Source organism: Limulus polyphemus, unplaced genomic scaffold (genome assembly GCF_000517525.1).
Source record: "Limulus polyphemus unplaced genomic scaffold, Limulus_polyphemus-2.1.2 Scaffold780, whole genome shotgun sequence".
Lineage (NCBI taxonomy): Eukaryota > Metazoa > Arthropoda > Merostomata > Xiphosura > Limulidae > Limulus > Limulus polyphemus.
The window spans coordinates 240572-258156 of NW_013666390.1; the positions used below are offsets into that span (position 1 = coordinate 240572).

Here is a 17585-nt window from a genome sequence, read left to right on the forward strand (position 1 = left end):
TTTAAGCTATTTAGTCTAAACATTTATAATGTTATAATTTTTGTTCATTCTAGAATGAAAGAGGCATATTATTTCCTAATTTTTTATGGTGGTTGCGAGATCGGTCAAATCTACCGAACTCGTACAGAGATTCATTACTGAAAACAACAGATAAAATAAAAAAAAATTTTCTTAAGAAACGTTTAATAATTATCTGGAAATTATAAAGATTTCGCATGTCAAATTTTAAAATTTTCTGATGCATAAAAATATTTTTAATCTTAAAATGAAAATTACTTTGCATGTTAAATAGGCAACATGCAAAAAGAAAAAGGCATGGGAAAAACATTGCTTTATAAATCTTAAGACTTAATATAAAAAAAATGATATTTTGTGTATGAAAGTACTGTAGTGTTTACTGATATGTGTACCAAATTTCATTAACAATCGCTTACTAAGTTAAAAGTTATAGCATAAAATGATTACAAGGTCAGACCCAGGGACTGAGCCTGTACTGAAAGAGTTAATTTCAGGCGTGGGAGTCTGTGAAGGAAGGAGCAGAAGAAAATGGAAAGAACAGGAAAAGAAAATATCCTGAGGTACTGGGAAAAGCAAAATGTAGTGGATAACACTGCTTGATAACTGGCAAAGGTAGAGACCAACAAATCATAGTCAAACAGCCAATTAAAAAAGGCAGAATGGTGTTTCACAGTAGGGAGGAAGAGAATGGCAGATGGATCAAAGATGAAAGACCTCCACTTACATCAACAGACAAAGTGGAAGGGCAATAGGAATGTGACAAGAAGGCTATACAACAGAATAGTCCAGCCCATCAAGCAATGAACTGGACAAATCCCATACATGAAGGTGGAAAGATGACACCCCTTAATAAAAAAAGGGATGTGTGAGGGTGAAACAAGAAGGGGGCATTGGATATTCAAAAGTGGGTCTGGATGCCAAGCAAAAAGCAGAAGAAACCAAAGCTGAGACTGCCAAAGAGGTACCACTATAGAACTTGAGAAGGAGCATCACTCATTAAGTGAAAGAGGAGGATGGGTGGATATATATATTTAGAAATAGGTGAAACCAGTCCTGCCTGAAAGTATTGACAGCAAAAGCCAAAGGATGAGGAATTGGGGACCAGAAGAGAGGAAGACTGGAGTTGAGAGGGATGGCAAAGGCATGTATGAGGGGCATGCCAAACCAAGAGCAAACCCAATAAAAGACTTGGAAATGGAGAGACCACTCTGTGGTTAGAACACAGTCAGACCAAGAGATGCAGTCAATCACAAGGTACGTATCTCTAGGCACATGACAGGCAACTAAACAAACTGAATGCAGATGAGCCCAGAAGAGTAGGTCCAACATCAAAAGGTACAGGGTCCTGGAACAGGTGTCCCCTTGATAGTTGATGTAAGAAATGATCATGGAAATGTCACAGTGGATTGTGACTGATTGATCCACTAAGAAGGGCAGGAAATGAGAACATGTTCAAAGAGCAGCAAGAATTTTGAGCACACTGATGTGAAAAGAATGCTTGTCCTACATCCAAATGCCAGAAATTACGTCATTGTTCAGAGATGCCCCTCAATCAGAGAGGTAGATAGATCCAGTTTGGGAGTTGGTAAGAGAATGCCGGAAGTAGTATTGGCATGGACTAGCCATAATGAGAATTCCTCAAGAAGAGGAGAAGAGAGGTTCCCAATAGAGAACAATGGAACTTGAAAAAGAATTTTTTGGATCCACAAGATCCACTGGAGGAGAAATATCAGTGCACACCTTAAAGGAATAGGGAGGTTTCAGGGAAGCCAAATTCCTCAAAAGCAAAGAAATCCCTCACACAGAATGTGAATAAGAAGTGCAAATCCTGGTGAACATGTACTTCACAGCTCAAGGTGAAGGAAAATACTGAGCTTGGAGGAGACACGAGATGAAGAAAACACCCATATTTTACCAAGTAGCCTCCATCAAAAGAAGGAAGGTATGAGAAGAGGGCCAATAAAATTCACTCACCCAAGAAAAAGAATGACAGTCCCAGGCCATAAAGATGGCAAGCAAAGGCCCTCGTGACACAAATGAATACAAAAGGGGATAAAAGTCTGCAGAAGGGAAGATGAGGAATTGGAAAATGTGAATCTGATGAATGAAACAGAAAAAATCTGGAAGATGGGCAAAAAAAGGGATGTGCCAATCACAGACCAGGTGAAAAAAGACAACAGGCATGGTCTGAGGGAGGAAAAAAGGAATGAAGTAGAGAAAATGAAAAAAAATTCTGTCAGCAAAAACTGAGACCAAATGCTTGTGAAGAGGAAGAAATGAATACCCACAGGGCCTAATATGGCAGGATAGTCAATGACAAAAAGAGTGATTTGGGTAGTGGGTGGATGAAAAAAAGGGGAAGGCCTGGAATGGGAAGTGTAGGGGGTAGACTGATCCAGATGAGAAACAGAAGTCAAAGGGCAAGGTTGAGAAAAAAGAAAAACCTAGGAAGATAAGAATTGAAATCGTGCAAATTCAGTACAGGTTTCCAGTATGAAAAGAACACCACTGAAGATGTCTGGGTGTTCTGACCCAATTGAAGGGGAGGGGGGACTAAATAAGGAGGAGCAGAGAAGAAGAAGTGGAACAGGCTAAACTGGCAACTAAGAGAAAACCCCTCTGGAGCCCAATAAGGTGCCCTATATAAAAGGTGGAGGCAAAAGAAGATAGTGAGAAAAAGATGAAGACACAAAAATGGGGAACTAGAGAACAAAATATAAGGTACAGAGCCCAATCTCTAAGTGTGTAAAATAGATACCAAAGACAGGGAATCTAGAAAGGAAAGGAAAAAGTCTGCAAGTCAAAACAAAAGAGTCACAGATGTGAGGGGATAAGACATTTGGGTGAGAATGAGAAGTTTTTAGAGAAAGAAAACAGCATAAACTCTAATAACAAGCAAGTAGAAGAGACAATGTGATCCCCAAAAATGGGTCCATGGGGTGAAGAACAGGCAATATGAAAGGACATAGGTGAAAGATAAGGAAAGTAACATACCTGAGAAGGAAATCCATAAAGAAATTGTAAGGTTAAGGTCATTCCTCAAATGGTAAGGCACTACCAAAAGCATATCAAGTTAAACTCATAGTTCAATAGGTTATTCCAAACTGAGAAAAAAAGAAAGTCAGCTAAAGGGACAGGAATAGTAGGCCTAGTAAGCATGTGGTAATCCACAACATGTTGAACAAAGGCTGCAATGTCCCCAACAGTACACGAGCCCCCAGAAGCCATGATAGAAAAAGGGTGTGTGTGTGTGTGTAACATTCTCACTCACACAGGACTGAGTAGATGCCATCATCATTTGAGAATTCAAAATAATCAGTGCTTTTGAATCAAAGGCCATTGTAAAAAAAGATGTTTCATTAACAAACACAAATCTCATTAACTTGAAATTAGATGAGGAATCTGAACACGTCTTTTCAATGTAATGCTGAGGAAACGAAATAAGTATGAGTGCAAGTGCATATGGGGAGTTATTGTGTATGGAGGTTGTGTTGTCCTTCTCATATTTCTGCAGGATGTTGTCATCATGGAAGAGCACATCAAGTTAAACACATGAATTAAGGTGGCAGTTAGCTAATGGTTAGTGATATGCAAATTCACAGGAAGACACACGAGAGAAATAGCATTTCTGTATGCAAAGGTGAATTATAATCTCAAAACTTAAGTTCTACTTACACAACCAATGAAAGACATAGGCTATTTTTATGAATGTTAAGCAATTACAACACCAACACTTGAGCTTCCTCATTTCATGATTGTCAAAGAACTTGTTACAATTTCACATTAGAAGTGTCAGAAATGTTATTAAATAATATCTTTACTTATAAAGTTTAATGATGCAGTATTTCTGGCTGCCCTTTTGTGATGTAATCCATGTCCTTAGTTCAGGTTTTTATCAATCAACTTTCACATTTATGCATTAGAAAAAACATACTACAATGATTTTCTACCTATTTCAACTCAATGTTAAGATGGGAACTATTACTGGAATACAGTTTAATATTTTGCTTTTTTTATGTTAACAACTTGGAAAATAGCCATCTTAAAAGTGTCAGGTATTAATAACCAAAGATATCAGTTAGTCACTGGAAACTATTATATGTAAATTGACTAAAATAGTGAAGTCACAAAATACTTAAGTTCAAAGCTTACCTCATGCCTTTCATGATGCATTTTACTCCTGCAATGACTAACTTTGGCAACATTTTCATCTTTGTAAAATTTATGACAAACTTTACAGAAATATCCATGTATCTCTACAACATATGTCTGACCTGAAAAACATTGCTATTGTAATAGGTATTCTAAACTTAAATGTTAAGTTAGATTATTATGTTACTAACAATGAAAGAAGTGACATTTAAAATACATATAAAGCATGCAAAACAGTTACATATTTAAAAATATGTAATGTTCTGTGTTTTTGTAATTTATAGTTTGAAAATATACATGCAAAGTAATTTAAAATGTATACACAAATTTCTAAGCCAAATTAAAAGACCAACCACATTTTTATATTGATAATAAAAAACATGAAAATTAAACATGTTCTTTTTTAGTTTTTTAAGTCCAAGTTATATAAAGTACACAAATTCTGAAACAACAGTTTTGAGTAGAATGTTTACTTATTCTCATAAACTAGTGGCAAAAAATGTTATAATGCTATTGCACAATTTAGTTTCTAAAAATTATAATCTAAAGATACATTTTGCTTTAGAGATAATTGTTTAAAACTGAAAATTTTTCATCATTTTCGAAATAACAAATTTGTGTAATTTTTCTACTTCAATTTTCTCAAGTTCCAAACAATAAAAAGTTTTTATGCAAATGCCTGTTTTTCTAGCATATTAATAATTTCTAAAATGTACATTATGACAGTTGTCTTAACCCTATGGAGACAGGCATCTTTTTCTGCACGTCACAAGGTTTTACATAGTGATATTCAAAGTTTAGTAAAACAATTTTCAATCAATGTAAGCCAATGACAATAGAATTAAAATTATATTGTAGTTGAAAGTTTATATTATCTAAATTTTAACTCCTTTATTTCAATGAAACCTTAAAGAAAAATTCTTAAACTTTAGTTATCTTGTCATGTGATGCACAAGCTTACAAAGCCTAAACATTTTGTTTCTGTATTATGAATACTTCTACAGGTACATTACATTTCTATATATAGACAGATACTAGGTTAATTCTCTGTTTATACAGTCTTCTTTCAAGCTCTTTAGGGCACGTTAGGATAAAGGAGAAATAAAGTTCTTGGACCTATTGACAAAAGCCACACCCACTTTCTACACACAGTCTCATTTCTCAACCAGTAATACTTATTTGAGCTAGATGTTTATAACCAATAGAAAATTACATTTCAAAGTACTATTTCCCAACAGTTATTTTAAAATTGGCCTGAACAATTCCCTACAGAACTAGTCAAACCGTTCTTAGCATTATTTCTTCACCTAGAAACATGTTAGTTAATTAGACAGTTGAATTGTATTTAGTTTTATATTTTAGTTAATTATGTGTTATTTATGTTTTAAGAAACATATTTGAAAAGATTAATAATTTTCTAAATATAAACTATCTTCTCCTCAGTTCACAAGGATTAGCAAGTGCATCATTTTGCCAATAGCTAAAGTTTCTCAACCCACGATACTTTAACATTGACCGGGGATGCCCATGGACATGTGTCATTATAAAAAATAACACTTATGGGCAGGTAAGAAAATAAAACATTAAAAATAAATTATTGTAAATGTAAAGACATGTAATTAAGAATATAATCAAAAGATGATTTTTCAAGATTATTTGATGAAAATTAAAGGGTATGTACATATTTTAATTTTAAGCATCTCATTGCATTATATGTTGATAATAACAGCCAGCTAGAGAAATGGTACAAAAAATAAAATAAAAACATTTACCTTAAAAAAACTTATGCTATTCATTTAGAAGGTTCCAAGATGGAAAAAAAGTATTTTTATACTTAACATGAAAATTACCTTGCATTTGATCAATTCAGAGACTGGGTGCAAATTATCACAATGAATAAATTCTATTGGAAATACTTGATGAAAATAATCTCATTCTTGGTATATAAAATATTTGTAATCTTTAACAAGATCTTACCAATTTCTATAAATATACGTTAAGAAAGTTTTGAGTTATCATAAATATTGTTGAACTGTGTATCATTCTCCATACAAGCTATATTCACTGAGTACTGGATCATCTCCATAATTAAACTGTTTAACCCTTTCACCTCCGGCTTCTCTATCAGAGAGAAGGTAAGTTCTTCTTGTCATATTTCATTACAAAAATATAACTAGTGGATTTAATTGTTTAAAATTTGACAAGAATGTTCCTAAATGTACGTAGTTTCAGAAATATATTAAATTTTTTATTTTTTCTACTATTTCTTGTGAGATATTCATTATTTAATGTAGTTATTTGCCACTCGGACTCTGAATAGTTCACCTGCAAGGTAATTTTTATATGAAGTATAAAAGTACTATTTTTAATGTTACAGTTTTCACTTATCATTTACATAATCCCTAGAACCTCATAAGTGAATATCAAAAGTTGTTTTTTTTAACTTAGGGTAAACGTTTATATTTTATTTACCATTTTCTCTATTATATCACGAACTATCTATTATCATCAATATACAGTGCAATGAAATGTTTATAATTAACAAACTGAAGTATGTATATACCACCTTTTATTAACCCTTCATAGAAATTCACTAAAATAGTTTTTTCTTATATGTATAATTTCACATCTTTGTCTTTTCACGTTTATTTGTAATTTTCTTTCAAATTCTTTCTTTTATTGTTTATACCAATATGTCAACTGATGCCCACAGGGATTTATGAAATAATTTTAGAAGATTCCCCACAAAGACACATTGCTTAAACAAGATAGTGCTTATACATGCCAACTTGTTTATAAGCTTTCACAATCCAGGCAACAAGTTAAACTTATAAAAATCAATAAACCATTCCAATATGATTTATGATATTTAAAACACCCATAATACATAATTAACTAAATATAAAAGTATGACCTAAATACAATTTAACTGTCACTCTAACTATAGCAAATTTAGGTAAGAAACCACTGTAACTGCTATAGTCAATCAAGCAGACAACAATACTAACAGCAGTTACATGTACATCATGAGGAAAACTACATGCCAATTTCAAATTAACCATTGGTAGAGTAATGTAAACTGAGCTCTTTCTAACAACTATATACACTTGTGTCAACTAATTACATGTACATTGTAGATCTCAAGGCAAAATACAGAGAGTGGATGTAACACCAATCAAGAGTTGAAAAATATATACTTGTTTCCCAGTGATTGCAGCTGCAGACATTGTATCTTATGTATCAATAGTTCAAACACATGTACATTAGCATCTAGATACTCGTGTACATTGCCACCTTATATGTGGGTGAGACTGAACCACTTCTAAACATGAGATGTTTAATGGTGCATGGATTATGTGACATGAAAATTGCAGTTTAAGTATTTGTTTTAACATTTCCTTTGAAATAAAGGAATTAAAACTTAGATAATGGATAAATTCAAATCATAACATACATTATAATGTAAATTTCATTGACATATATTGATAGTAAAGTGGTTTAATTAAATTTTAAATGTAACACAGTACCATATACAGAAAGGAATTTAAAAATGCTGCTAGTAGTTATAGGGTTAAAACCAGAGAAATTCAATTTATAACACCTGCATAAAATATTTCTGTATTAGATAGAAAGTAAAATTTTAAAACATATCATACCAACTGGTTCAACTTCTTTTTCTTCAGTTTTTTCCTGGAAAATAAATTGTCAAATATAATCAGTAAAATTAAACTTGCTATCCGTTCAAAACATTTTACTACAGTACAATATTTAGCTCCTTCATGCCTCTTCTAGTAGCTTTATTACTTTGTACTTACTTTCTTACTTTATATTTTGACTCTTTTTACTTTTTATTACATACATAATAGAACCAAAGGAAGTTTGCAAATAAAATACATGCTTGGTGTTTAATGTTTCAGGAATTAATTGTTTATTCAAAAGTATAAAGTTTTGTATGTATTAACTTTTATTTACTGCTACTTTCAGGTGCCATAAATCCATCATAGAACAAAATGGTTGGTACCTAACATGAAAAAAAGTATTATTTCTAATATACAAGTCCAATAATCTAATTTAATAAGTATGCTCTAAGCCTAACTCATGTAATCAATGACAAAACCTTAATTTAGATTTTTCAGGTTTTTCTTGTCTTCTCAATTTTTATGAATTGTAATATGGAGTCAAGAAAAGTATGTAAAAATATTCTGGGTCCTAATGAATAACTATTGGCTATAAAACTAAATACACTTAAATATAATTTTTTATAAATGCTGAATTTCTTCCTGCCACTACACTGGAATTAGATTATATCTTCAAACTCTACTTACATCTGTTTAGAAAACTTCATTCTGTCTGATCCTAAGTAATTTTTGTTATAATTGTGTGAAGCAATACAGCTTTTTTTTAAGTATAAAAGATTTATTTAAAAATTTGAATTACTTTTTATAGTTTTTGTTTTTTCAATTTACTTTTTTACTATTAACCTTTTTTGTTAAGCTGATGGTCCCCAACAATACTCCACAATGGACACACAGATTAACAGTCCAGTACGCCAAACACTATGTAATGCTCATCCAACTGATATTAAAATTTGTGCCTCTTTTCCTCTATTGTATCATCTCTGGGTGATCCAAGGTTTCACCCACAATTTTAGGAAGGATTCATTGCATAATGTAGTTTATGGATTTCTTATGTAACTGTCCAACAGAGGTAAAAATTTATCACAGACAGAATAACTAATAAAAATAACATTACAGTAGTTGGTACTGCAACCAAAACATATACATACTAATTTTTAGTAAATTAAACTCTAACACTTAGTTTGAATATAATTTCACATAGAAAAGAAAACTGCATGCATAATTATACAATTTCTAAGAGTGAAGAAGTGAGCCATTCAGTATTTAAAGGGTATATTTTTTATTGGTCAAACTTTCTAAATAAACATTTATCTAAAATTTATTCAAGTTCAAATGTAGTGCTCAAAAAAGTGAAGCCTTAATGGGTTTTCTCTTAACATGCTATAGAATAACTAGATGTATCATTACATGTTAGCAGTTTTATGCCACAAAAACGAAAAAAAATTAAGTTGTTTTAGTTGAATTCATTCATTTTCAAGAAGGATGAAATGGGTATTATACAGAAGAAAAAAAGGAAAGAACTCAACAAGTAGCTACCAAACTTATTCAAATTCAACTTACTTCTTCATTCTCGGGATTTTCTTCACTTTTCTCTGCTTCTGCATTGTCATCTTTTGCTTCACTTGCCTACATGAACACAAAAGTCATAACTTGTTTTTGATTAAAATATCTTTATAACACCATATATATGTATATATTCTCTATTATTGCTAGTTCTTTCCTATTCTGTGTAATAGCATTAAGCTTTAATAATTGTTTCACATAATACAAAAATTAAGAAATGTCCCCTCTCACAAGTGAATGTTTTCAATTACCAATATTAAAATGCAGCAAATAAATCATACATCAAACTACTTCTACATCAGTTTTACTGTCAGCTTCATGTAGTGACACTAGATGTAATAGTGTAATGTACAATGAGTTGCTTTATACCAAATCAAATGAAAGAAGTGCTCTTTCAAACAAATCTGTTATCCTTACTGATTACTTCAAAGTACAACCAATACATTGCAAACATAAGCTTAATTTAGCAATTGGAATTTCTTAGACAACTGGAAAGCAATCTGCCTTTTCTAAACCCTTTAGGTTTTGATAACAGCAAGTTCGAAACAGTTTTAAGTTAATATTCAAAACAACAAGTCTATCAAATATTGAGGCTCACTAGCCATTTCTGTAGGTAAAAATAGATTTTGAAGAATGGCTTAACATAAAACTAATCTGACAAAAATTTTATGTACTTGTTATAACCCTTAAAACATGGTAAAAATCAATCCACTAAATAAATGCATAAATTCTTTGTTTTCAAAATGCACTAAAACAAAAGATATTGATCAGAAAGAGAAACTAACTACAGCACCCAGTGGATAGGAATATTTTTATCAAACCATGAGTTTAGTTTCATGATGATCTTTTTATTCTAAATAATAAAAATTATATGTTACAATACACACATATTTTAGATTTAGTCTACAAATTTCTGACCTCTTTTTCTTCTTCTTTTCCATCTGCATTTTCTTTACTTTTGTCTTTTTCGATTTCTTGCTGTTTTTCATTCTCCTTTTCCTTTTCATCTTCAAAAAATCTTGAAGCATCAATGCTTATAAAAACATCATCATCTGAGCCAAACAGTTCTTTCTTAATGGCATACTGTACTAATCTCTGAAAGTTGCCAGACAAGTATAAATTAGTTCAAAAGAAAAATAATTTTCTTAACGATTCTTTAACATTCTTCTTTATACAAAATTTCCCATATTATACTATTCAAGTCATGAAATATTATAAATCCACTGCATAACTAAGAAATAACATATAAACTACTTTCACACTATAAAAAAAAAAGAGAACAAATCACAAATTCTAAACCAAAATGAATCTTTTTTAATCCTATAATTATTGACAAGGGTCTAATGAACTCAACATTTTGCAACATGTGGACCTTACTAATAGTGAATAGTATATAAAACAGGTCAGTAGTTTAAGAGTAATGTTAGATAAAACATATTGATTTAAAAATCTTTACCTTCTTATGTTCTTCAGTTTTCTCATGCTTTTTATAATCCACAGGATCATTGAATGTCTTGAAACAAAGTCCACATCTTGGGAACTTTTTATCACGTGCTTTCTGAAAGTCCAAAATATGTAAAAATTATATTTCGAAGGCATTATATAATTTACCACAAACTATTTATAAAATTGTTTGTATTAACAACAGCTTTCAACAAACCAAAAATCTACCAAAAAATGACAAATTAGTAATGATATCATACAAGATAGGTGTTAAGTCCTCTTACAATTTTCATCATGGCATATTAAACTGGAGTCCATTCTGACACTATTAAACCCTGTCGCTACAAGCTCAGTCGATTCAACCTAAAAATTGACCTTTATAGTTTCCATACTATAACTTCTAATATGTATCTTCACAAAATTTTGCAAGCTCTCAGTAATCATTAAGTCATTTGTAGACAAAAAATCCGAATTTTTAAACTGGCAATAAATCAATATTATACCTATACTTAAGATAGTGCACTGTTAGGAATGAAACAGTAGCTTGAATATTCTTTAAAATATTTTGCCCATAATAAATGGTAGCAAAAATGACTGGTCCTGTGAATTCATCAACTTTATAAAAATTGATTATGTGAAATAAGAAAATGTTTTAAAGGCTGTTGATTTGTTATTTTTTTTTCCAAAACCTGTTAACATAAAGCAAAGAATTTGTTAATACAATTAGCAAGTTTATAAATCATTACTGTTGAAGTTTTTGAGTGGAGTTAATGTGTTTACAGTACACAGATTTTTAAACTGTTACAACTGATTATTTTCATGAAATAATTATGTAATTTCTCATATATTACTTTTAAGAAGTCTCACCACAAAATTCTTCCGATTTTGCAAAAAAAATTTAATCTCTCAACCTGCAGAAAAAATTCTGATGAACATACCTTGTGTTCCTTAGTACGGCGGTGGGTCAGGAAACTACCACCGAATTCACACTCACACACAGTACAATAAAATCCACTTTTCCTCCCTCCTTGGGTACCTTGGTACCTAACATCAAATTATGAAAATATATTTAATCTCATAAGAAAAGGTAACACCCATTTAAATATACAAGCCACAAAACTATTTATCCTCATTTTGGTGATAAAACCACTTAATCTCAATTCTTTTCAATGGTGAGAAAACAACATTATTAACATGTAATTTTAAAAATTATCTAAAACGCTCATTAAAATATTACATATGATATTAATTTATAGGCCATTACAAATTTCTATAAATTAGTCAGTTAACTCTAGTACAATCTTTATAAACTTGAACCTTTTTACAATCACAACATTTCTTTGTGGCATTAAAAGGTAGAAGAAATATAAAAAATAGAAAGGACTTGTAGCTTCCTACCATGATAGTTAAGTCTTAACTTTTTTAAGACACCTCCATCTACTGAGAAACAAGTGGCTATTCTAGTAAACCATAAAATGTATGACAAAATTTCTTAGGATCAAAATACTATGATAACGAGTATTTAATAATTAATGAAAAAAATCTCACTGGTTAACAAATAAATTCAAAACTGATAAAATTCTTCTTGATGCTGTTTTATATTTGTACTTTCCTATTAACAAATATTAAAAACTTTTGATCCAAGATGTGGTTCAGTCATTTACTATAAATTTAAAATACATATACTTAACAGTAGTTTTCAGTCTATAAAATATATTGTAATGTTCCTGTTTTTTTTGGGTTTTTTTTCATTTCAAAAAAGTAAAAAGCCCATTTTGGAATTTTTGAAAACATTTTTTTACATTATTGAAGTAGTGATAAATAAGAAATTCATGTGTTTCCTAGTTTCTAAACAATTCCTTTAGTGTGAATAGTTATTTCATTTTTACTGATTAGAAATAACAAGTATTGGTATTTTAACATTTAATAAAGATGAAGCTTATAATAAATTAATTGATCCTATTTAACAACAGTCCTTATAACAAAAAATTAACTCACTTCTAAATTTAACACACAAAAGGATACTAATACATTTTTTTATATACATCATAAAATACTATATCATGTCTTTTCCCTTCTTGAAAGGTTAAGACAGTAAATTAGATGAGTACTTAACAAATTCCCTTGAACAAACAAAGATAGTAAAACTATGTTAAAAAAATAAATAAAACATGACTTATAAGTCCACAAAACATAACTGGTTTTATTTAAACTAACATTTCCCCATTACGGCTTCATCGGGACAAACAAGACCTGTGCTGACTGATTTAGCATTATACAAAAGAATACAATGAAAACAACTCTCCCAGTGTGCACTACAAACTTTAAACTCTTATAGTACAACTTTATAATAATCAAGACTTGTATTTTTTGAAAGTGGGCAATAAATTAAAACACTTAACGAAGCATAACTGACATGATACATAAATATGCATTTTTTTTGAAATATCATTAACCCAAAATAACAAATACATTTGTCAATAAGCTGATTTTTTCTGCATATTGGGCATATTTTTCAAAAACAAAAAATAACCATACAACCAAATTTTTGAATGAAAAGTAAACACAATGAAATAACATAAATTGTTAAAAATTGGCCAAAACATGTTATTTAACTGAACCAAACCACTTGATTAACAAAGTTAAATACAACAAAAATTAATAATTTTAAAGTTTTTAAATACTAATAAATTAATTAAATAATATAAACTTACCATTAAGATGTATCACAATAAAATACATAACATCTGGGTACAAATAAATCTTTTAAAGCATAAATTCCTGTTCAAAATTTGTCACATCTATAGAACCACATTACCTATAACTGGCAAAAAAGTTTAAGAGATATTTTTAATTTCTCTTCTAAATTGAACAGCACAGTTTCAGTTCGTACTTATTTCTTTGTAGATTTAGGCTTTTAAAACAAAACTGAAAAGATAATTTTTTTAAGTATTGCACAAGAGCTTTCATGTCTGCGCAAAATGCCTATAAACCAATCTTTCAGTCGGTGTTTATGCAAACAATGATTTATACATAATAGATGACACCAAATGAGCACATTTAAAGGGTTATGATAATCATAAAAAATGACCAATAAAAAGTGTCGTAAAAATACTCTTTGGTCATACATTACTTTTTTAAAAGCATTCATTTCATAAACAAAATGCTTTGGTAGGTATTCAGAAACTAGATATATATGTATGTATATATATATATAAATGTGTAAAAAGCTGAAATAATTTCAGTTTTTGGATTATATATCAATTAAACATATTAGTCATGGGCTGACAGTTGAGATATTTATTAGCAAAAGACCAGCAGCTGAAAGCCCTACTATCATTAGTCAGTGTGACATGTAAGTACGGTAGAAGTATCAAATGAAAACTGAAAATATTATCAATTACATGTCAAACAGACCATGCCAGCAAAGGCATTATGTTTCTAACAAAACTGATTCAGCCCAATGACATATCCTCTAATATGCTTCAACCAGCAGTAAACAGCAAACAGATGAATCATACACAAGACAGCTCACTGTCAAATAGTGCAAAAAAGCACCAAGTTTAGGTACCTGACCCTGTCCCTCATTTCGAACATCTGCTGGTGTTCTATGGCCTCCGTGCGGCCGGCCAGAGCCTTGGCTCTTACTGGATCCATCATAAACATTCTTTCCACGTTCATTTTGTGGTTCTGGCTTTTCATATGACTTCGAAGTGTCTGGAAAAAGAAAGCCATGGTTGGAAGGTCAAAGATGGAACAAGATCACTGGCCTTAAGGGTCGGTGTGATACTGGTTCCAAACCCATAATGGAGAAAGGCCAGTAGCCATGGTATTTCTATTTTATCAATAAAGTAGATTTGGACACAAAATGTATAGTCACAATGTTTTTATCCTATTATGAATCAGTGTAAGTAACACTGCCACCAATTTTATTCATATTTAAGAAAGAATTGCAGCAATTTACCCTCTATTCACAATTACAACTTTTTTGCCAATTGAATACAGTACACTTAATTGATTTGAAAACACTTCCTGATAAGTATATGCAGTGAAAACTATTTTATGGACCTTTAGAACATTTTTTTAATGAAGGAAAAAAAAAAAATCGAGATATCGTAATTTAATAATTAAAAGTAAGATTCAGTACAGGCAATTTATACACCATGAAAGTTTTTTGTCTCATTTTTCAAATTAAATCTATTTGATTTTTTAGCTAATTAAGTTTTTATTAATTATTACTGTGTTAAAAATACAACACACTAAAATAAGTGTGAGAAAATTAAAATGAAGATAAAGCACAATGTTTTCTTTTGAAACTTACATTTTAGAAAAAAAGAAACCTGAACATTATATTGTATTAAAATCAAATGCTACACTTCCTTTACAAAAATTTACAGTCAACAGATTGTTACTGTCTTCTACTTCATATAATGAATATTTTACTAATTTTAACTTGTTTCAACACATATCATCACTACAAGTTAGTTACTTGTAAAATAAAAAAGCTTTTGCAGCAATATATATAATAAAAAAATATGACCTAAGCCATATAAAATGAATCCATTAATGCATTTAATGGTATATCTTTAATATTTTGATATATATTATTTTTTTTGCAAAATGACACCATGCGGGATGGGTAGAGCTGGGCGATTAACTCAATTACCTTCAAGTATAACCGAGTAATCAAAATTAAAAAAATAATGAACGGATCAAAATGAATTTCAGATTATTCCAAGTAATCAAAACTAGGGATGCATGGGTAGTAAAATTTGGCAGAATAGCGGATCCGGGTCACTAAACTCTGGCTGGGGCTAGGTGTCAACCAAGACTGCCCCCCTCCCAAAATAACATACACAGAAATTAGAAACAAAAACAAAATTGACATTTATTACATTTAACCTAATAATCACCAACAGAACATTCAAGTTTTACTTTCAACTTTCAAGTTAAATTATAGTCATTTTAGGACATTCTATTTTAGTGCATGATAATTTTTTTGTGTTCTAAAATGCATATTTGAAATAAACATGATTAATTTTGTGGATAACCAACAATGTCACAAAGTTTAGAGTGCCTCACCTATCAATGACAAAAGGTCAGAGTCCAGACATGAAAACTACATTTGTTGTTTTTTTTGTGTATATTTATTTATTGTTATAAAACTAACTAAAATGTAAAAATTAGAAACTTGTTAGGTTAGGTAAAAAAAAAATAAAATAAATGAAAACATTTTATATCCTAGCATATTACATCTTGTGGCATGATTGTAACTAAATTGTTTACACAAAGCTGTCTCACCATGATAAATGGTTTCAGCATATTCTGAGACAGTAAGTATACCTGTAAATCAATAAAACTAAACAAAAACACTAGTAACTTGTGCTTTTAGAATAGATAAGTATGATAATTGTTTCTTACAATATGCAGTCATTCTAGAAAGAAAGAAAAATGGTAATTTAGATTTATTTTGTATTTTTGATCTTTCAATTTTACCTTGTGTTTTCAATTTTGTTAAAGTTAGTGCAGAGAGAATAATGTTTACTGAAAAAACTTTTATATTTAATTAGGAGGTCCTAGAGTCATGCAAATTATATATAAAACTAAGAAGAAAAGAAGTATTTTGATTCCTAGCATGAAAATCACCTTTCACTTAGATTGGCCCAGTAAAGGCTTTGAAAATTCAGACAAATCTTTAGGATATATGCTTTATTAAAAAATCAGATTTTTTTGTGTACAACAACTTTTTAATGTTTACTAAAAGATACACTTAGTGCATTAAGAGTTATAGCATGTATAGTTTCATGGTAATGGAATGGTTACAAGGTTGATCAGAGTGACTTAAAACCAAATCTAGAGAATTAAATGAAGGGTACTTCAGAAATGTCTTAAAAAATTCAAAAACAAGCTGAAAAGAGGAAGATTAGTGTCAAATGAGAATAATCAATTGGTTGAATATAATCAATTAATGAGCTCAATATTCAAATCAATTATCAAATTACACTAATCGCCCAGCTCTAGAGATGGTTCCATTCTGACAAACCAAATAAAGATCTTTATGAACCAATGAATAAAAAACAACAAAGGACTGATATTCTAAAAACAGAAAAAATGGCTACATGTTATTAAAATATGTATACATACCTAGTGTATGTTTACATTAACATCTTAACCTATATGCATCCATATCAGAAGTACTGGATTGTTCTTTATTTTCAACTTAAACTATACACTCACATAATGCAATTCTTTATAAAACATTCTTTTTTTTAAGTTAAACATTTTTTCTCTTTATGCAAGAATTTTTCCCATGCACGTAGAAGATTTTATAAGAAAAGATACACCTTAATAGAAAATGTTTCCATACCTCAACTGTATGACAAACAAACTCGCAGAATGAACAGTAACGAGCATTAGACTGACTTCCTCTGCCCTAATTATAAAAAAATAAAAAGTTTGAAGAATATCCTAACTTATTAATACACAGAACCTTTGCTAAAGTAAACTACTACAAATATAATTTATTTTTTACCATCATTTTTCAACTTTTATTACAGAATTATTTTTTTAAGAAATGAGATTTATTTTGGTACATGTAATAGGCTTCACTTACCTGTACTTTTGTCTGAAACTTTATAACATAAAAAAATGCTTTAATTACATTTTCTACTATTATGTAATTTACTTTTGCCATACAGAAACGCATTTTATGTATTAGGTCATCAAGAAATTAATGTCGCTTTTTTTAAATGAAAAAAACCCAAACAACTT

At 30.1% G+C, this 17585-nt stretch overlaps 1 protein-coding gene across 3 annotated transcripts in view; it reads right to left on the bottom strand.

Moving 5' to 3' along the window:
• Positions 1-17585, bottom strand: part of LOC106460492 (axoneme-associated protein mst101(2)-like) — a 34955-nt gene that overhangs the window by 5470 nt on the left and 11900 nt on the right. For all 3 annotated transcript variants that reach the window (XM_013920197.2, XM_013920196.2, XM_013920198.2), the window contains exons 5-12: positions 17182-17247; positions 14386-14531; positions 11753-11858; positions 10828-10929; positions 10290-10466; positions 9369-9434; positions 7827-7860; positions 4171-4292 (exon numbers count right to left, since the gene is read on the bottom strand). In XM_013920197.2, the coding sequence (XP_013775651.1) occupies positions 4171-4292; positions 7827-7860; positions 9369-9434; positions 10290-10466; positions 10828-10929; positions 11753-11858; positions 14386-14531; positions 17182-17247 (819 nt within the window). The remainder of the gene's footprint in view (positions 1-4170; positions 4293-7826; positions 7861-9368; positions 9435-10289; positions 10467-10827; positions 10930-11752; positions 11859-14385; positions 14532-17181; positions 17248-17585) is intronic.